General features: G+C 48.1%; 1 protein-coding gene and 1 long non-coding RNA gene across 2 annotated transcripts in view; one reads left to right on the plus strand and one right to left on the minus strand.

The window, feature by feature from the left end:
* LOC129526043 (uncharacterized) overlaps positions 1-6,092 on the plus strand; it is a 47,823-nt gene extending 41,731 nt beyond the window's left edge. Inside the window, exons 2-4 of the long non-coding RNA XR_010129453.1 lie at positions 1,918-4,488; positions 5,553-5,722; positions 5,994-6,092. This is a non-coding gene — a long non-coding RNA (uncharacterized lncRNA). The remainder of the gene's footprint in view (positions 1-1,917; positions 4,489-5,552; positions 5,723-5,993) is intronic.
* The window catches only part of TMEM132D (transmembrane protein 132D), an 825,211-nt gene continuing 806,257 nt past the window's right edge, over positions 2,364-21,317 (minus strand). The window contains exons 6-9 of the mRNA XM_019039446.4: positions 15,097-15,302; positions 12,362-12,635; positions 9,145-9,336; positions 2,364-5,706 (exon numbers count right to left, since the gene is read on the minus strand). Of these exons, the coding sequence (XP_018894991.3) occupies positions 4,522-5,706; positions 9,145-9,336; positions 12,362-12,635; positions 15,097-15,302 (1,857 nt within the window). The 3' untranslated portion in view covers positions 2,364-4,521. The remainder of the gene's footprint in view (positions 5,707-9,144; positions 9,337-12,361; positions 12,636-15,096; positions 15,303-21,317) is intronic.

The following is a 21,317-nucleotide window of genomic DNA, read 5'->3' on the forward strand; positions in this document are numbered from 1 at the left end:
TGGGCCCTGGTTTCCTTGGGGAAATTTGGAGCCGGGCATGGTGGCTTATCCTGTAATCCCAGCACTTTGGGAGGCCAAGGTGGGATGATTGCTTGAGGGCAGGAGTTCGAGACCAGCCTGGGCAACATAGTGAGACCCCATATTTACAAAAAATTTAAAAAATTAGCTAGGTGTGGTGGTGTGTGTCTGTAGTCCCACCTACTTGAGAGGCTAGGGTGGGAGGATTGCTTGAGCCCAGGAGGTCGAGGCAGCAGTGAGCGTTGATCACACAACTGTATTCCAGCCTGGGTAGCAAAGTGAGATCCCTGTCTCACAAAAAAGAAGAAATTCGGACACAGGCACACACACAGGGAGTCTGTCACATGAAGATGAAGGCAGAGATCAGAGTGATGCTTCTACAAGCCAAGGACTACCAAGATGCCAGCAACCGCAGGAGTTGGGAGAGGCCTGGAGGAGTTTCCCCACAAACCCTCCGAGGGAACCAGCTCTGCCGACACGCTGAGCTCAGACTTCAGGCTTCCAGAAAAGTGAGGCAATACATTTCTGTTATTAAAGCGGCCCAGTTTGTGGTATTTAGTTATGGTAAAGTACCTGTAGCCGGAGTCCAGGAAGGGAACTGAGAAGCCGCGAGGGACAGGCCCCCAACGGAGATGCTGATGAGGCCGGCAGCCCTCCAGCTTCCAGCACCATCTTCCTTGGGAGTTTGGGAAACTCAGTGCCTCCAGGGGCCCCGCAGGTGGCGTCAAAGAGCGAACCAGCCAGGTGCAAGAGAAACCAAGCCGCATCACTTATTTATTCACATTCGAAAAGACACCTCGTGGACATTTCAGTTGACTTTCCTATCAGTTCTTTCTCAGATTCTGGGCACATAGATCACATGACGGTTTGCATCATAATGGCATCTTCAGTTGTGTTCTTTAGACATGACATTCTATATTTGCCTAGGAGACACACAGGATTTTTCTTCCCTTTTGTAAAGCAATGAGCTCTTTCTGAATGATCTTGAAAACACACGGCTCCTTCCCTCTCTGTTTCCCCCACTTTTGGGTAGAGCCGTGACTTGGGAGAAACACTTCTGTATTAGAAGAGTGGTGAGAGGCAGCATAAGTGGAGTTGGTCAACTCTGGGTCCAGAAGCCATCGTGGGTGGAGAGGACTCGAAACCTCAGTGCCACTCTGCCCCATCGAGGCCAAAAGTCAGATTGGAAGCCCCATTTCGCCAGTGTCTGAATTCTTAAGCGATGCTAGAAATCTAGATTTCTAAGGTGAAATCATCAAAGTTTTGAATGTTGTTGGCTCAGTTTTCTCCATTCTGCAACCGGTTTCATTGTCTTTTACAAAACTTATGGCTGGCTGGGTTCCGTGGCTCATACCTGTAATCCCAGCACTTTGGGAGGCCGAGGTGGGAGGATTGCTTGAGCCCAGGAGTTCAAGATCAGCCTGGGCAACACAGCAAGACCCCCCCATATCTACAAAAAGTACAAAAATTCACTGAGTGTGGTGGCATGTTCCTGTAGTCCCAGCTACTCGGGAGGCTGAGGTGGGAGGATCACTTGAGCGCTCAGGAGGCAGAGGTTTTAGTGAGCTGAGATTGTGCCACTGCACTCCAGCCTGGGCAACAAGACAGAGCAAGACCCTGTCTCAAAGCAAAAACAAACAAACACAAAAACCCATGACGACTATCTGAAATTATTTTGTTTGCTGTTTACTCCCCCCACCCAAATAGATATAAGTAAGGTTTTTGAGAGTGCATGTGCATTTGCTGTATGCGTGACTCTGTCTCTAGTGCTCACAGCTATTCCTGGTACAGAATAGAGTAGCTGCTCAGTAAATACTGGCTGAATAAATGATTGACCTATCAATCACTTGCTATTGTTTGCGTGAATATAAGGATTCCATGCATCTTCTTGTTTTGTAGAATTGTCTTGGGGCTGCAGTTGATAAAGGAATCGACAATCAACAACTTTTTAACCCAGTCCAGAGTTATTGTATGTACACTCGAGACCCAAAGGAAGGACAGAGAATTTTCCTCACCTCAGCCCAAACGGAGGCTGGAATGCATGCTTGCCTGCCACAGTTTCCACTTACTTACCACCATCAGTCAGCAGGCTTTTAGGAGAGAATTGCACGTGTGATTTAGTTGCAAATGCTTTCAGGTCCTGGAGGAGAGATACTTGGTACACAATGCACTTTGTCATCACGTGTCAACATCCCCTCAGTGCAGAGAGCAGCACTACATGATGTAAAGGTGGAATTGGATTGTGCTGGGATCCTTAAATCAGCATCTCATTTGCAGAGCCATTTGCAATTGATGCCAGCCCCTTGGAGGGGGTCAGCGTGTAGAAGACAAAGGACAGCCATAAAGCCACTGAATGCAAACTTTATATTTACAGTCAGTAAGTAACTTTATAAATATATATTACATTCTTACAATCTACAGTACATTCTACACGCAGATGGATTTGGAAGCGGGCAGCGGCTGCAGTATTCAACAGAACATGACACAGGTAAGAATGGAAAGAAATATGAGGACGTTACTGAAAGCAAAGGATTCTCATGGAAAAGGGGTGACAGCTTAATCACCCAACCAAACAAGGTAGGTAAGCTTGTGGACAGGAGCAGGTGACTTACTGGCTGCAGAAACCTCAGTCTCAAGAGCACCACAGTTGCAGGGGAGAGGGCTAAGGTTGAGAGGGTAAACTGGTGAAATTTACACACACATGATCTAAAGAGAATTCAATTCTATGGAGAGGAAGAAGGAGTAAAGACACACACTCAAAATTACAGAGATGGAGAGGAAGCAGGGAGAAGATAGGTTCAAAGGAGGAGAGAGATACAGAGACAGACACACAGAGAGACTGGAAAACAGACAACTGAAGAGCAGAGAGAGAGAAAGAAAATGACACAGAGGGAAAAATAGAAGATCAATTCAACAGCATGGCCTCTTCTGCCCACCAACCGCTGCCCCCGACCATCTTTCTCAGGATCCTATCTGGCTGGCAATCACCCAACACACCATTCTCTACCTGGAGTGAGCATGAGATGAGGCAGGAATTCTCTGATGTATCCTTGCCCCCATCTTCATAGGCTTCATAAGTGAAGGGATTCAGGGATATCCAGAGTCATGCTGATCTTAAGCAGTGCTGAACCTTTCGGGGCTGACTGCAGGACCAAGTGCTTGCAAACCTGCATCTTCACCACACACACTGATGCCCCTCATGCCTTCGCACCACGAAGATGAAGAAGGTTTCTGTGCTGTCCGGTGTGTGCGAGGCTGGGCTTCCTGCTGGACCCACCACTTTCACACCCAGAACCCCCCAACTCCACACGCCCTGCACGTTCCACACAGGCACCCCGATTTGTCTCAACAGCCTCGAGGCCACATTCTTGGACAGGAGATCTGCCATGAACAGTGAAAGACCCATCCCAAGTGGCCCTGTTTTCTTTCTAGTAAAGCAAGGGAATGTATATCCCCTGGTACGGAATTCACCGTGACTACCGCCCATGCCTAGAGACCAGCCTCTTCAAAGATGGACGGCGTGGGACATATGCCCAGGTTGCCAGGGGAGCTTCTCTACAGAATGTCACTTGGGAGTTGACACAAAACCCAGGGGGAGAAAAAAGACCCAGCAAATACTACAAACTGCCCTCTCCCTCCCCCACCCACAGGTGACCAACGGCTTTGGGGAGGATGGCAATGCAGTGGAGGAATAGAAATGGATACATTGTGAACTTGATATGAATCAAAAGAGCCTGGTTCTTTGAACCTGATTCAAATTCTATGCCCAGTATCCTTAGTTTACAAATAAAGAAGTACCCTGAAGGGCTCAGAGGATTTGCGTCCGTGTGTTTGTCCTTGGCATGTAGTTACAAAGGTATTTGTGGCCTGTTAGCCCACATGTTCCCTTTCAGTCCTTGTCAGCCACTTCCTTGGCCTGTCCATGATCTGAGCCAGCTCTGGCCCAGCCTTTGAGAGACAATGACTCACAATCATGCCTCCCACAGCTGACGGCGGCACTGGCCTGCCTGTGATCGCGCTCACAGCAAGATGTGCTGCTCCAGTTTCGATGACACGCTTCCTCCCATGGATCCATGGATGCGATCCATGGATGCTCCACCTGAGTTGCACTTTTCTTCCATAGTCTGCAATATTGAATATTGGAGCCATGTGGATTTTACAATATCCAAATTGCTTTGATTCGAGCGAGAGAGAGAGAGAGGCTGTTCTTTCCTGGACGCTCTCAGACGCTCAGTGATTCAGAACTTGTTTTTGTTTCAAGTCTTAAAAATCTTGCCATGCATGATAAACCTCTTTTAAGCAAGACACTGTACTCTGGAATGTGTGCGTCGACGCGGACTCCAGGCCTTGCCGCCGAGCCGGGGTCACTGGCTGAGGCTCTATGGATAGTGTCATCCTTATTTTGTCCTGCTGCTTTGTTTCTCTTCCGGGGGCACCGTTGCTACACATCCTGGAATTAAAGGCTGAAAGGTGAGTGAGAACCAATGTCTGCGTGTGTCTGGCTTACACATTTTCATGTAACCTCTCCATGTAGTTGTGCAGCTCTTTGCAGTCCCCAGGGTCCAGATCCTGGCAGACCCACTTAATGTCATCCTCGCTACTCATCACGATGGAGTTCCTGGTGGGGCACTCGTCGTCTGAGGAGACGGCGGTGAAGGTGGTAAATTTTACCCTTTTCCTTTTTGAGGTAGGGGATGTTGGGGGCTCACTTTTCTGATCTTTCCCATCAATGATGATGGGTCCCAAAGGTTTGAACAGCTGCCCGTTGATGCTTTTTTGGGAGTTTGTGCTGAGGAGATATTTACTTTCCTCGAAATCCATGCCCCTGTCAATGGCAGTGATTTGCTCATCTTGCGAGGAGGCAAAGTTGATGTGATTCTCCAACAGCTCTGTCCGGTTGCTTAACCCAACCCAGTCATGAGAGTGACTCATCCCTTCCTGCTCCTCGAAGGGAACCTGTTTGTGTCTGTATTTTAATGCAAAGGTCACACAGTTTATCAAGAAGACCAAAATGGCCAAACAGAAGACTCCCAACAAAGCATACATCCCAATTTCTAAGTCGCTCAGCCCTTTGGATGCCTGCATAAGGTCATTCCCATCCATTTCCCCATTGCTTCTGGGGAGGTCCACCTGGGCTGGGAAGCTGGTGAGGTCGCTGGGGATGGTCTGCAAGTGGCTGCTGTCATCTAAAAGGCTTTCCTGGCCTTTCTTCTTCTGCAGGATGGACCTGTCTGTCGTGGTGCCCCGTCCCTCCATGAGTCCCATGGAAGAACTGCCATAGTACTGTCCTTCCTGACTCCCCCATTCCTGCAAGGGTTTTTTGGGCCTTCTGTCACTGACATTGTTTTCCATGTGAACCCCTGCCCCTGTGTGTCTGCTGTCACTGGTGTTGGGGTTAGCATCGTTTTGGCCAAATTTAACTTTGATGTTTGCCGTTCCAACAGCTAACACGCTCTTCCGCTTGGATTTCTGGCAGGATTCACTGATAACCATTTCCACCTTGACCAGGGCGCCTTGTCCTTCTGTTTCCGCAGCAATGATAGGCCACTTGAATTTGGGGTCTTGGTGGATGGAGACTACCTTCTCATCCAAAGATGTGGCCATCAAGGAGAAGTCTTTCCCATCGTAAATATCCAAGGGTGTGACTGAGCCATCACTGAACTGGACCCAGCAACTGATGGCTGCTTCCTATGGAGAAAAATATGTAAGTTAATCAAATGGGCCAAAAAGCTCATTGAGCCCCAAGTCTTAGTACAGTAGACACACAATGGCAAAAATATTGCTACAAGAACAAAGACAAACCTTTCAAACAGTGTAGAAATAAGTGATAAGAGGTACCAAGAGTATAAAAGAAAATGAATTCTCACAAAGATGCAAAAAAGCAAAATAAAACAAATGACAAAACAGGGCCAGTATTAAACAATCCGTAAGAAGATTTGCTTTTTTTTTTTTTTTTTTTTTTTCTCCTCCTGTAGGTGTTATAAAAGGAAGATGGGCCCTTGGGCTGTTCAGAATCAACTTCTGAACAATAATAAATTGCACGACAAAGGAAATTACTGGTTAGTGGAATCATTTACAAGTGTTACACATTCAAATGGAAAATATTTATTACATTATTTTTAAGTTGTAATACTGAGTCTCCACTGATTACTGGCAATACAGATAAAAGCCTCTGATCTAGATGAGGTCCCACTGCAGGGCTGCAGGCTGTGGTTTTGCCAGCCTTGCCTTTTCTGGGTCTGCAGGAGTGGATCTGTCCTGGCCTCAGGCCATAGTCTTGGCTTGGAGGGAGGAGTTAAGCCTGACAGCAGGAGAGGGAGAAGCATCTTGATTGGAGAGTCTTCATCTCTTCCTCCACCCAACCCAACTGGAGGAAACTGGAAGACCAAAAAGCAGCCAGAGCTTGTTTTCACTTTGTTGATTTAGACCAACTTTCTTTGCAAATAGTTTGACCAGGCAGATCATTGGAGATAACCTCCAATTTCATGCCAGCCTTTAATTTTAGTGAAGATGTCATTATGCTTGACAGCAGTGGCAGATCCATTGCTTCCTCCCTCCCTCTCAGAGAACCTGCTCCGCCCCAAGCCCGAGATGATGAACGGCACTAGGTGGCCCATGACCCTGCCCGCTGGGCCACAGCAACAGCTGATTGGAATGAGACAGCTGCTGCCATTAGAGCCATCAATCTCAGCAATGCTGAGCCAGCCAGCATCACTCTCTCTCTCTCCTCTCTTTCTCTTTCTCTCTTGAATTTGAAACCAGAAAGACAAAACTGACAAAGCTATGCTTGGGAAGATGTGTAGTGGGGGCACATACAAAACTGGGGAACGAAGCCCTCTGATGGACTATGTATAAGCAAATGTTTGGGCATGGCATTTATCCATAGGAAGACAATAATGAATTAGACCAAAATAAAAACACAGGTGAGAGAGAGAGAGAGTGGGCATGAAAGTGTTGACCTTCCCTTTCCTCCAAGGTCTTGCAGCTGGGTTCTGTGAGATCCCTATAATCCTCATAACACATCCTTTGTTATTTAAGCTTTTGCTTGAGTGGATTTTTTTCTCTTATGACCTACTGGCCCCTGACCATGACAGAAGTAATTTTACACAGTTGTTGTTTAGTCTTTGGAAGTAAGAAGAAAGGCTCCTCAAATGTGGCTGGTGGCCTCTGCTCCTTCCTTCAGCTCAGCCAAGAAGTACTTATTCTGTTGGACACTGGCTTGGACTGCCTGCTAAGCGGATAACCTTGCCAAGGCACAGTGCAAAAGCTACTGGACATGACACTGACTTACCAGGTTCTCTCAATCTGCCATGAAATCTGAGCAGAGCATTCAAACGCACAACGGAGTTCTTGAAACTACCACTGTCAGAGCCAAGTTGCAGGCAGGGAGTAAGAGCCCTGCAAACCAACCATAGAGCAAATCTCAGGGTAGTGTGTTTAGCTCTGCATGTCAGGAACGGATTAGCCTTCTGGCCTTCTTCTAGCTGCATCTTATCCTTTCCTTAACGCCTAGCTGGTGGTCCGCTGATGTTATCACCCACAAAGACAGAGAAAAGCCTCAGGTTATTTCTTCATTGCTGTCTGTAACTTGCCTCTCGGCTGGCATCCTTCCTTGAGAAAAGGAGGTTTGCTTTGGCCAAGAATTTGATTCTGTTATTGGGGTCAACCACTTTCAAGTGTTTTCTAACCAAAAACTCTGCAAACAAAGACTGTAGTATAAGGACTAGGAGATTAGCTCATGCCTGAGAGGGAAGCATTATGTGACAGGTGCAGGCTGGGAAAATGGGAAGGCTCTTTGTGCCCCTTAGCAAGTCCAGTGTGGCACTCCTGCCTCCTCTGAACATGGCCACAGCCGCAGCTGGTGCATGAAGGCAGGGCAGGCCTGGTACCTCACCCTGCTGAGGAAGAGTGCGTAGAAAAGGCTCCTGATCCAGAAGGGAAGCAGTCAGAACAATGTCCCATATGGGCTGGAGGGATTCCAGCTGCCCCACATGAGGATGATCCCTTTTCATGGGGCAAAAGAACTAATGACCTGCAACCACCATGTTTTGTTATTAAGCAAGCTTCACCCAAATTCCTATGTTCTAAGAAATAATGTTTATCCACCTCTAATGAGGGAGAACTTACTACATTCAAAGGTCCCCTATAACAGTCCCCTTTGTAAGCCATTGTATCCACATACAAACACATGCATCACACACATATACACAACACACATACATATATACATGCACACAGGCACCTATACAACACAAGCATACACACAACAGAAAATACTCAAGACACACATGCATATACACACATGCATACAGACACACATAAAGCAAAAACATACATACACGACACACATAGACCCACAACACACATATATACATGCATACAGGTGCCTATACAACACAAGCACACATGCAACACACACAACACAAAACAAGCAACACGAAATACTGACACAAGACACACACATGCATACACAGACATACAAAGCAAAAACAACATATATGTACACAACACACATACATATGCACCCAACACACATACAACACACAAAACACACTCTATTAGCTCACACTGGTTCCAAATAAAGTAAAAGAAAATTGTGACTGACATCTCCATGAATTCTCTGTTTCTGCCTTGAGCTGAACAATGAATGGTCTGGAAGCGATCTCCCGCCACAGGCTCCCCACTCAGCAGGTCTGTCACCCTCCGCTCCAGCAGGACCTTGGCATCAGGCTGTGCACCTGCTCTGAGCCTGCACGTGCCCTCATGCCCTCATGGAAGCAGGAAGCGTGTGGAGAGCACAGGTGACCACCTGCATACACTTGCACTATGGTGGATGAGGGGCGGGCCTTTCCTCCAGGGCTCCTGCCCCTTAATGGCTTCTCATTTTTCGCATGTTGCAATCCTTATGTATATATGTATTTATTTTTTTCACCTCTGCATGGGGGAGCTGGGAAACATGAGGCAGAGCAGTCACCTGCTTCAGAAGAGCCCTCTGCAGATGGAGAAACAAACGCCCGATATATGATCCCACTCTATTGTGCAACCCACCTGGCGTGGTGCCTGCCTGGTGTGTGATCCACTTGGTGAGGGACCCTGCTGAAGTGTGTCTCAAGCCCTCCTCCATACCTGTTTTGGCCTCTGCAGAAGTTCCTGAGCCACTGCAGTGGCAAAGATGGCCCTGTTGCTTCCTGGGCTGAGCTGCAAGGAGAGTGACAGCCCTGTCACCAGCTGCACCCCGAGGTCTGTGATGGTCACCTTCTCGTCCAGCACAGTGATGGTCTTTTCAGCGAGGATGGTGTCTGACAGAGGAGACAGGATCTGGAGGGCAGAAGCGACATGACAAGGAAAGGCTTTCTGTGGTGCAGGAGGAAGTGCCGGTGTGCAGGCAGCGGCAGGGCAACATGTGAGCCAGAATGAATGAGAACAGGCCTTTCCCACTCACACCACCTTCTAAATCATATATATTGCTTGAGAAAATGTAATGCATTTTTTGCATAAAGCAAGGTGGTGTCAAGGAGTGGGCAGGTACGGCTTGGCCCTCTCCCCACACCCCACACATCAGCTCCGTTTCCCACCATGCTCCATCCTGGACAGGAGGAACTGACGTTTTCATTCGACTACTAGCTTTGTAATTCTTCTACAGCACAGTGTGCATTTTGTTTAAAATTATTTATTTTACTTAAATGATTTGTTTTTTTCAAAAGCCTTCCTATCACCCGTGAATAACAGGTTGGGTGTACTGGTTACATATTGATAGCTTTCGCTCTTGCACATAAAAACCAATGTGCAACTAGAAGGTGGATCCTGCTGGTCCATCTCAATCACGCGTGTCACTGGAGGCCACACTGTACACTTTGGGAAACGCAGCGCATGATGCCTGGTGATGAGGAATATCGTTGGGCATATTCTGATAAACGTAGGTTCTGAATGTCTACGCCTGATGCCCACAACCCAAAGCCTCATTTCTCCTCTGGACACCTGGAATGACCTGGAAAATGAGGCTTATGTGGAATTTAGACCCTGAGCAGGAAATCCTGCTTTTGAGGAACGTCTGTGGAATCACTTCTTCCTCCTCTCACCCTTCGCCCAAATGATAAACAGCTGTCTTCGACTCCTCACAGCCCTGTATAACTCAACCTTCTAGAAGAGATGGGCTTCATCCTCCATTCTCCTGCTTTCTCAACCTCTTTCTCTTTTCAAGTTTTTGGTGATATTTATGATGTAGGTCAAGACAGCAGTTTTCCCGGGACCCTTTAAGACCAGGAATCAAAGCTCCATACTTCTACCCGAATGCCACCTTCACTTTCTGGTCCGGTTGGGACAATTTAAATGGTGGCGAGCATGAGAGATGTGTCCCCAGAAGAAAGTGAACGAGTGAATTTATGACTCAGGAGGACACAGTGAGAAAAAAGAGAAAAGAACCAAGGCTCGCAGGAGTAGAGGCCTCACCAAAATAATGTTCATGTTTAATGTGTGGGAAGCTGGCCCACTTCCTCTTCCCTGACACCTGGTTTCAGAACGGTATGGCTTTTCCCCTTTGCACTTAAATTATCACGTAAGGGAAGATGTTAATACCAAATTCTCATCTCGCTGTGAGTTTCTGGGCATCAGTATCAGTTTAGCCTATAGATTTATGGTAGGGATTCAGGTCTTTCAACTTCTTAGTCAATTGTGGAGGTTGCAAGCTCTCATCTATGAGGCAGATATGTTTTATCTGACATAAATCATATTTTAAGGTAGAATTAATGACCATCATTTAGAGAGCCAGAAGATTTCATATAAAAACATAGACTTCCAGCTTTTCTGGAAAATTGCAACATATGGCTGCAGTGGACTTGCGTTTCTTCTTGGCAGCTTTTGGCTCTGAGTAAGAGCTTGCCCCTTTTCCACAGGCACCACCACTCCCTGTTGTCTCTCTAACACTCAGAGGAAAATCAGCTGCTGTCTGTCTTTCAGCACACACCCAGCCTACTCTCCTCACTGATGGTAGCTTCTCAGCCTTTAGAGATCATTAGAGCATGTGACTCCTGGTCTATGGCCCAAACCCATTTATTTTCCTCCTTGGATAAAATGAAGTTTTAGATATACCAGCCAATTTTCTAGAATGGATATGTTTTAAATCTTCCACGATCCAATCTAGTCTCAGTTATAATGATTCCTCATGCACAGCTGTTTTAGAAACCTCACAGATTGCCTGATAAGACAATCGCATTGCCTGCAGATGGGGCAGCTGCTGAGTAATACACTCTTCCTTTGGCTACAATGTACACTATTTGGGTGATGGCTACACTAACAAGGCAGACACGCAACATGTCCAGGTAACAAAGCTGCACTTGCACCCCTTACATGTACACAGAAAGAAAACAATCTCTTGCTTTGTTCTCAGCTGGGAGGTAAATGACCAAACCCTTACAAGCCTCCCAGAACACTGTTTGGTTAAAGTGTTTGTTTCAAAACCCAAGTGTTGCCACTGGTCCTCTCCATCACCCGCTCCCCAGCAGAAGGGGCCCACAAGACATATGGAGGCACAATAACTTCACTTCTTCCTTTAGCACATTTCTGAGTTGTTCAGGTTCTCATCAGGCCCGCGGTTGTGACTCGGTAGGGGCGGCCACAATATCCTGAAGCCGTGGGAAGGTTTAGGTGACCATGCTCAGTGGCGGAAAGTGGCTCAGCAGGAAGTTGCTGGCCGTGCCTGTGATTCAGATCAGGTAAGCTCACCTCAAAAGCTTGTTTACCAAGATGGTAACGCCTACCATGGCTTGGGCAAAATAATGTGTTTCAAGTGTGAGCCACCATGGGAGCCAGCCCAGAGTTTCTCACCTATAAGTAATATGCGAGGAATTTTGAAATTCTCATCACATCATTACATGGCTTGTATTGTGGTTTTGTCTGAGATGGGGTCTAGCTCCATCATCCAGGTTGGAGTGTAGTGGCACGATCTCAGATCGCTGCAACCTCTGCTTCCCAGGCCCGAGCGATCCTCGCACCTCAGCCTCCCGAGTAGCTGGGACCACAGGCATGCACCACCACACTCGGGCAATTTTTTGTATTTTTGGTAGAGATGGGGTTTTGCCATGTTACCCAGGCTAATCGCAAACTACTGAGCTCAGGTGATCTGCCCGCCTCGGCCTCCCAAAGTGCTGGGATTACAAGCGTGAACCACCACACCCAGCCAACATCACTTGTATCGCTTACTCCACAATTTCTTTGAATTTACCCATCCTAAAAATAGATACCATTCCCAGCAATGACAAACAGCTGATTTCTCCTCTAGGTAGAGCAGAGGTGGGAAGACAGAGAGATCTTGATTTGGGGATTTTTTTTTTTTTTTTTTTTTTACCTGAATGGTGGTCATCCCAAGCTCCTGCCCCATCAGGATCTGTCCACCTTGCAGCTTGGCGATCCTGGGCTCCTCCACCTGCATGAAGTCATTTATCAGCTCCGTGATGTCCACTTGCCAGTCTGAGCCCAGCAGGTGGGCCAGGTGTCCCCCAGGGCCGGCCGCCTCAGCCACAAACTGCGTCAGGACCCGCACCATGGCGTGCTGGTACTGCAGGGTGCAGCCGCGGCCCCTCCGCTCATCATCCTCCTCCTCTTCACTGTCCCCGGCAGGCCTGTGAAAGAGGCAGTGCAGTTTACAGACAGTTACTTGTTGGTCCTCTGTAAGGGGCTGTGTGTGGAGCCTGGTGGGGGCTGCAGAGGTAAGTAGGCCATGAGACTTCAAGGAGTTTACAGCCAGACATGCAGAGGTGAACTTCAGATACTAACCACTGCTCTGGCACGAGCACTGACCCATCAGCATGGCCGGTGCAGCCAGCAGAGTTTAAAGTGTTCACAGTGGCCCCTCACCTCCTGGTGAGGGGTTTACCACTTTGTGTAAACCTCTCCCCTTGAGTGTGGGCTGGACCTAGTTTCTTTCATCCAATGAAAAAGTTATGGCAAAAGTGATTGAATGGTCACTTTCATGGCTAGACTTGAAAAGCCTGTCTGTCTTGCTTGTGTTTTCTTTCCTTGGTTCTTTGCAGTTGCTCACTCTGATGAAGTGAGCTGCATGCTGTGAGCCAAGCTGTAGAGATTTCCACCCAGCTAGAAGCTGAGAGTGACCTCTGGCCAGCACCAGCGAGGAACTGAGACTAGCCAGCAACCGCACGAGTGAGCCTGCATGTAGATCCTTCCCCACATGAGCCTTGAGATGGGACCCCAGCCCCACTGACACTTGGGCTGCAGCCTGTAAGAGACCCTGCTCAGAAGACCCAGCTCAGCCACGCCTGGATTCCAGATCCACAGAAACTGTTTGATAATACATGTTGTTCTTTCTCTTTTTATGACAGGGTCTTGCCCTGTCACCCAGGCTGGAGTGCAGTGGTGCAATTTCAGCTCACTGCAGCCTCGAACTGCTGGACTCAAGCAATCCTTCCACTCCAGCCTCCTGAATAGCTTGGACTACTGTGCAAGCCACCATGCCTGGCTAATTTTTAAAATTTTATGTAGAGATGTGGTCTTGCTGTGTTGCCCAGGCTCAAACTCCTGAGCTTAAGCCATCTGCCTGCCTCGGCCTCCCAAAGCGCTGGGACTACAGGCATGAGCCACCATGCCTGGCTGGCATGTTGTTCTTTTAAGCCACATTAACTTTGGGGATAAGTTTTAAACCACTAAGGTTTGGGATAAACCACTACGTTAGACAGAATGGATAGCTAACATGACAAGGCTAGGGATGAGTGGTGTGGCTCTGTAACCCAGCACACAAAGCAGGTGAATATGTAACCCAAGGTGAGGCCAAATGTGATAAGAAAGGCAGAGAGGGCCAGGATGCTTGGAAGGAGACAGATGTCAGCTGCTCCCTCAACATCTGGTCCCTTCTGTGCAGTTTGCCCTTTGATGGCACCTTCTCGGTCTCCATCAGAACAGCAGCTGTTCCCTCTCACACTCACTCCACTGCCATGTCTGAACCAGGCAGCTGTGACAGCGTGTGGGATGCGCTGCAGTGAGACTCAGCCAGGTCTTTGGCGAATCTTCCCCTACAGTTTTCCCTCCGCAGCACCAACGGTCATTCTCTAATCCACACCCTCAACTCAATAGCAGAAACCCCAGAGGCTGAGAAAGAAAGAATCATTGCTGAAGCCAGCTCCCAACTGTCCCTGAGACCCACAGCCTTCGTCCTTGAAGCATCCCCTCTCCCAGGGGTCATGGGACCAAAGGAATGAGCTTGCAAGGAAGGGAATATAAGTTATCCCTCAGCTAAGCCCCAATTCTCCACCCCCTGCTGAGTACACAGACTCCAGAAATATTTCCTTGTCTCATAATGCATATACTTTTAGCAATCAACATGTCCCTAATACATGAATTCTTATACACGGTTTCTCTGAGATGACAAAGTCTTTGAATGAAGAGCCTGAGCTCCTACCACTCTCTTTACATGGTACTCATGTGGTTGCCCGATGGTAGATGGTGGAGACTCCTGGGGCTCTACCAAGCACCATCGGGGTAATGTACCAGACACTCAGTGGACAAGCCTCAGACCTCATTTCACCAAGGCAGAGAGCTCAGAGCTTCTGGACTGGAGCACAGAGAGGCAGTTCAGGTCAGGTTGACCCTGTCAGATGTCCTTCTAGGGAACATCTGCTGCCTCCTCCTTTCCAGCATCAATTTTCCCTTCTCCTAGAATTTGTTCATTCGTTCAGCCTTGGTGCACCTCTTCCTGTAGCTCCTCTGGCTCTAGGTGGGGAGTCCAGCCAGCCACTCAGTGTGTTTGAGGGCCTTGGCTACAGTAACTAGATAAGGGAGGCCACAAAATCCCAGTGAGGATAAGACTTAAATCCAGGACTTCGCTGGAACTAGTGGGAAGGAGAAGAGGCACTTTCTGCTGGAGTTGCAGAGAAGAGAGGATGAAAGCCTGGAACCTCCCAAAAAACGCTGATAGAGAATGAAGCCAACACAGGGCAAATCCAAGCTGAGCGGTGGAGGGAGGCTTGGTCCTTAGGGTACCACATGCATCCTCAGACCCAGTCATGCCCAAATTTACCACCCCGTACACTTCCTTCTTAGCCTGCCATGGAGTTTCAGGGACATACCCACCTCCTGCTGGAGATGATGGGCACTCTCCAACCCTTGATCTGATTGAGCTCGGTGTCAGAGACCTCGATCTGCAGCGGAAGCCGGGGCACCCACACTGTCATCTCCAGGGGGCTGCTCAGGTGCTGGTAGGTGAAGTTCACCACCACGTTGACCTTGCCTTTCATTTCTTTCCCATTGACAAAGACGTAGTCACATCTGTCAGAAACCTGTGAAGAGGTGAGAGAGAAAAGGGGAGGGAAAGGTGAGCTTTCATCCCGTTGCATGGCCCAAGGAGGAGGAAAGGGAAGTGCCCTGGCTGGTGGAGGTGCTTCCCTTTCCTCCCCTTACTGTGGGGAGGAGGTCCTGGTATGGAGCAGACATTGGGTGTTGCTTTTGAGTAATAATAGCAGACGCTGTTATGAAAGGTGCTCTCTGAGTACCCAGGCTTCCTGGGGTCCCTGTGGCTAGGTTGGTGGACTCCTCCCCAGCGGCTGCGTGTGTTGCCGACAGCTCCTGCCACATCTTCCGTAGAAGACTGCCCTTAGGTGAGTGGAGCTGTGTCCCTCAGAGTTACCCGGGAGTTATGTCCTGCTCACCCTGCTTCTCTGCCCAGTGACTACCTGGTGGGGTGAGAAGCCCAGGCTGTTTGCCTCAAGGAGGGACCCATGCACAGCACAGCTCATTCTTAAGAGCTCCTCAGGGAGCTGGCTGTGCTGCACCCGGACCTGACCTTGCTTAGCCCCTCTTCTTCCCCTTCTACTGTCTTCACTCCCATGTGGGTGTATCCTGAGAAGGTCCTCAAAAGGGCATGTGCAGACCACTTTCCCCTGCAGGCATGGGGTGGATTCTGAGGCCCGTCCTGCAGAATTCCCTAGAGGGGCTCGATGGGACTTCACAGAAGTTGCCCACCATGCGAGCTAGCTCAATGATGCACCTCCTGCTGGTTTTCCAAAATGTGTCCTGTCTTGCTGCTCACTCCCTCATTCTGCATCCAGAGATCATTCCCCAAATAAAGCACCTGTTCTCAAGTGCACGTCACAGGCTCCGCTTTTCAGGGAATCCAAACGTGGATTCGTTTCATCCTCAGAACAACCACAACGCTAGGCACCACTGCCATTCCCACATTCCAGATGAGGAAGCCGGCAGGAGTGGGGGAGCCTGCCTATGTTCCTCTACCAGGAAGGGCAGAGCCAGGATTTAGCCCCAGAAGTCTGGCTCCAGAGCTCAGGCTGCCAACTTCTACCTGCTGCAAGAGGGCTCCTCCATGCCAGCACTGATGGGAAGAACCAAGTTCAATGTAAGGATTTTGTTCTCCTGTCTTGTCTCCTAGCTTTCCTGGGGGAAGGCAATGAGTCCTTTAGTTTTCATCCTAAACAAGAATTGGGACATGTCTTTGGGAGAGTGTGGGAGACTAAATAATAGCTCCCAAAGGTATCCACATCCTCATCCTTGGTGTCTGTAAACGTTACCTTACTTGTCAAAAGGTATGTGACCAAATTAAGGATCTTTTCCCCTCCCAGCTTTACTGGCAAATAAGTACTTGGCAGGTACAACTGCATCACTCTAGGCTGTACATCTACAACATGATGTTTTGATCTACATGTGTACTGTGAAATAATTACAAGTTAGCTTACATATCCATCACCTCACATAGTCACGCGCGCACGCATGTGTGTGTGTGTGTGTGGTGAGGACATTTCTTAAAATTTGCATATATTTAGGGCGTCCACGTGGAGTTTTGTCACATGGATATAGTGCACAGTGGTGAAGCCTGGGCTTTTAGTGTAAACATCACCCAAATAATGTACATTGTACCTATTAAGTAATTTCTCATCCCTCAACCTCCCCCAACCTCCAACCCTTCTGAACATCCAGTGTCTATTATTCCACACTCTTTGTCCATGTGTCCACTGTATTTAGCTCCCACTTATAAGTAAGAATAAGTGGTGTTTGACTTTCTGGCTTTGAGTTGATTCACTTCAGATAATGACCTCTAGGTTCCACTCATGTTGCTGCAAAAGAGGTGATTTCATTCTTCCTTATGGCTGAAAAATATTTCATTGTATATTTATATATTGTATATTTATTGTATTATATATACATACTATATACAACATATAATATATAATACAAATTTGTATCATATATACAAACTTATTTTATTATATATACAATGTGTATTGTATATTTATATATAGCATTATATACATTGTATATAAATTTGAATCATATATTTATGTATATTGTATATAAATGTTATGAAAAGGTAACGTGTGTATAACATATGAGTCAGGTATTTTTTCAATGTAATGATTTTCTTTTCTTTGGGTAGATACCTGGTAGTGAGAGTGCTGGATAGAATTTTAGTTCTTTGAGAATTCTCTATACTGTTTTCCATAATTAATTTTCCATACTATGTTATATTCCCATCAATAGTGTATAAGTGTGAGAACATTGAAGACCCACTGTCTTTGCAAATCCTAAGTCTACCACACAGTATTATTAACTAGAGTAGCCATGCTATACATTAGGGCCCCATCATGTATTCAGCAGCATAACTGAAACTTTCTATCTTTGACCATCCTCTCTCCATGTCACCCACTTCCCAGCTCCTGGAAACCCCCATTCAACTTTGTTTCTATGAGTTGGACTTTTCCCCACATATAAGCAACGTCATGTAGGATCTGCCGTTTCGCGTCTGGTCTAGTGCACTTAGCATCGTGTCCTCCAGGTTCATCCATGTTGTTGCAAATGCTAAGATTTTTTTCTTTGTTAAGGCTGAATAGTATTCCACCGTGTATATACACCACATTTTCTTTATGCATTCATCCACTGAGAGACACTTAGGTTGTTTCCAAATCTTGGCTGTTATCAGTCATTAAATTAAGGGTCTTGAGATAGATAGGGAGAGCATCCTAGATTACTTGGGTGGGCCCTAAGTGGAGTTGACTGTCCTTATAAGAGGGAGGCAGGGAGAGATTTGACTGCAGCGGGAGAAGAAGGTCCTGTGACCACAGAAACAAGACACTGGAAGATGGAGGCAGAGGCCCAGGAAGGAAGGAGGCGGGGCTGGAAAATGCGAGGAAGCAGAGTCCCCACTAGAGCCTCTGGAGGGAGGACAGGCCTACCAACACCTTGATGTCGGCCCAGTGGAGCTGATTTCAGACTTTCGGCCTTCAGAACTGGAAGAGAATACATGGGTGTCCACCATCTCATAAAGCTGCTGGGTTTGTGGTGTGATGGTTTGTTATTGCAGCTGCAGAAAACAAATTCCAGGAGGGAGAGAATGACACACCGCAGAGCCACGGGGTGTCCTCCATGACCGGGTGTCCCCCCTGACTGGGGTGTCCTCCCTGACCGGGGTGTCCTCTATGACCGGGGCATCCTCTATGACCGGGGTGTCTTCCCTGACCAGGGTGTCCTCCTTTACCGGGGTGTCCTCCCTGACGGGAGTGTCTTCTCTGACCGGGGCGTCCTCCCTGACCGAGGTGTCCTCCCTGACTGGGGTGTCCACCCTGACCAGGGTATTCTCTCTGACCAAGGTGTCCTCCCTGACCAGGTGTCCTCCCTGACCAGGGCTTCCTTCCTGACTGGGGTGTCTTCCCTGACTGGGGTATCCTTCCTGACCGGGGTGTCCTCCCTGATGGGAGCCTTGCTGGTTAAGCTTAGAGGGGGATGTAAGGGGCTAGGACCCCTGCTTGTTGAGCCCCTAACACGTGTCAGGGTTGGAGGCTGAACGCGCTTCCTGCTCATCTCACCTAGTGTTCACAGCCACCCCAGCAGGCACTGTTATTGTCCTCATTTCACGGGTGAGGAACCAGAGCCCGGAGATATAACTTTTCACCAGGACACAGGGGGCAGGGAAGGGGCGTAGACCAGATTCAGCCCAAGTGGGCACCTGTGGCCTCCTGCTCCAGGACAGCTGTCTCTCCTGCCTGAGGGCTCTCTTGCAGTCTGCCTTTTTAGAGGATAAAAACCTCCTTTTAGCACTTAAAGGGGTGTGAGGAAAAGCACAGCAGAAATGACTTGGCTGTCCAAACATTGTAAAGAGCATTTCCTATGCAGGCCCCTTTCACCTTCACGATGAGGCAGTCAATGTATGAGAGCAGCCGCTATGAGCTTCCGTCTCCAGGGTGATCGATGGCGCTGAGGAGAAACGTGGGCCCAGGTCCGGTTATGAGTGGGAGGTGCTTGTGTCTTCAGTATCTACCACCAACAAAAGTCCTTAAATCTGATTGAAAAGCTGAATGGCACATGCTCCAGTGGCTTTATTATCATCTGTGGCCTGGCCACAGTTCTCCTTGCTTCAGGGTCCAGGGTGTCTTTAATAGGAGGCTTTTTCTCTCTCAAGTGTTCCATTTCTAACTCAGGCTGAATCCTCGTAGGTGAGCTGACTTCTCAAAAGAAAGAAAGGGGCTGGGCGCAGGCTCACACCTGTAATCCCAGCACTTGGGGAGGCCAAGGAGGAGGATCACCTGAGGTCAGGAGTTCGAGACCAGCCTGGCCAACATGGCAAAACCCCATCTCTACTAAAAATATTAAAAAAATTAGCCAGGCATGGTGGCATGCACCTGTAGTCCTAGCTATTCAGAAGGCTGAGGCAGGAGAATTGCCTGAACCCGGGAGGTGGAAGTTGCAGTGAGCCAAGATTGTGCCACTGCACTCCAGCCTAGGTGACAGAGTGAGACCCTGTCTGAAAAAAAAGAAAAGAAAAGAAAACGGGTTGCAGAATAGAGAAAATTGAGCCAACATTCAAAACTTTTATGATTTCACCTTAGAAATTTAGATTTCTAGCATCGCTTGAGAATTCAGACACTGGTGAAATGGGGCCTCCAATCTGACTTGGCCCTGATGGGGCAGAGTGGCACTGAGGTTTCCAGTCCTTCCCACCCCACAGTGTCTTTTTGACCCCAGAGTTGACCAGCTTTATTTATGGTCTACCTCATCACTCTTCTAATAGAGAAATGTTTCTCTCGAGTCATGTCTCCACCCAAAAGTGGAGAAAACAGAAGGGGAGGGAGCCATGTGTTTCCAAGACAATTCAGAAAGCGTACATTGCTTTATGAAAGGGAAGAAAATTCCTGTGCGTCTCCTAGGCAAATATAGAATGTTATTGTCTAATGAACACAACTGAAGATGCCATTATGATATTCCATCAGGCTGGTCTCTGAAGACCTTACTTATGCTCACCTGGGCTCTGGGAATCTTACCTCGGTTCACCTGGGCTCTGGGGACCTTACTTCAGTTCACTTGGGCTCTGGAGACCTTACCTAAGTTCCCCTGCCCCTGGGCTCTGGGGACCCTTCCTAAACTCACATGGTCTCTGGGGACCTTATATAGGCTCACATGGGCTCTGAGGACCTTACCTATCCTCACCTGGGCTCTGGGGACCCTTCCTAAGCTCACATGGTCTCTGGGGACCTTATATAAGCTCACATGGGCTCTGAGGACCTTACCTATCCTCTCCTGGGCTCTGGGGTCCTTACCTATGCTCAGCTGGGCTCTGGAGACCTTACCTATGCTCACCTGGGCTCCGGAGACCTTACCTATCCTCACCTGGGCTCTGGGGACTTTACCTAAGCTCATCTCAGCTCTGGAGAGCTTACCTATCCTCACCTGGGCTCTGGAGACCTTACCTATCCTCACTTGGGCTCTGGGGTCCTTACCTACCCTCACCTGGGCTCTGGAGATCTTACCTAAGCTCATATAGGCTCTTGGGACCCAGGTTCCTGAGCCTAGGTGAGCTTAGGAAGACACAAGCCTAGTCCCCCATGAGTGGACCTGGCCCCAACTCCATCCTGGTCTGGAGAGACAATCTGAGATGTGTTCCTCCAACAGCTGGATGGAGCAGAACTTCTTCCAGCATTCTGACATTCATCCTTGCCTTCACAGCTCTGTTCATTGCATTAGATTGTTAGACATTCCAAACTCCCCCTCTGGGAGATGAACTGGAGAAATGTAATGGTCTAGGTGAGCCGGCAAGACCTGTTCATTACTTCTTGTTAAAATATGACTAACTGTACATGTCATATAATTTATTAACTACCACGTTACAATGCTGATGGTTTGAAGGGATGATCTATTAAAACTCTTGAACCCCTTTCATAATCCATTTCCAGCCAGTCACACTGTTCCGTTATAGGGATATAGTTAATATTTCTGACTCTGGTGTGCATAATCCGGCACTTATGTGAATTTAATGCCATTTCCTTCTTTTCTGTTTAAATGCTGTATGAATTTAA

This window comes from Gorilla gorilla, chromosome 10 (genome assembly GCF_029281585.2).
Source record: "Gorilla gorilla gorilla isolate KB3781 chromosome 10, NHGRI_mGorGor1-v2.1_pri, whole genome shotgun sequence".
NCBI classification, from domain to species: Eukaryota; Metazoa; Chordata; class Mammalia; order Primates; family Hominidae; genus Gorilla; species Gorilla gorilla.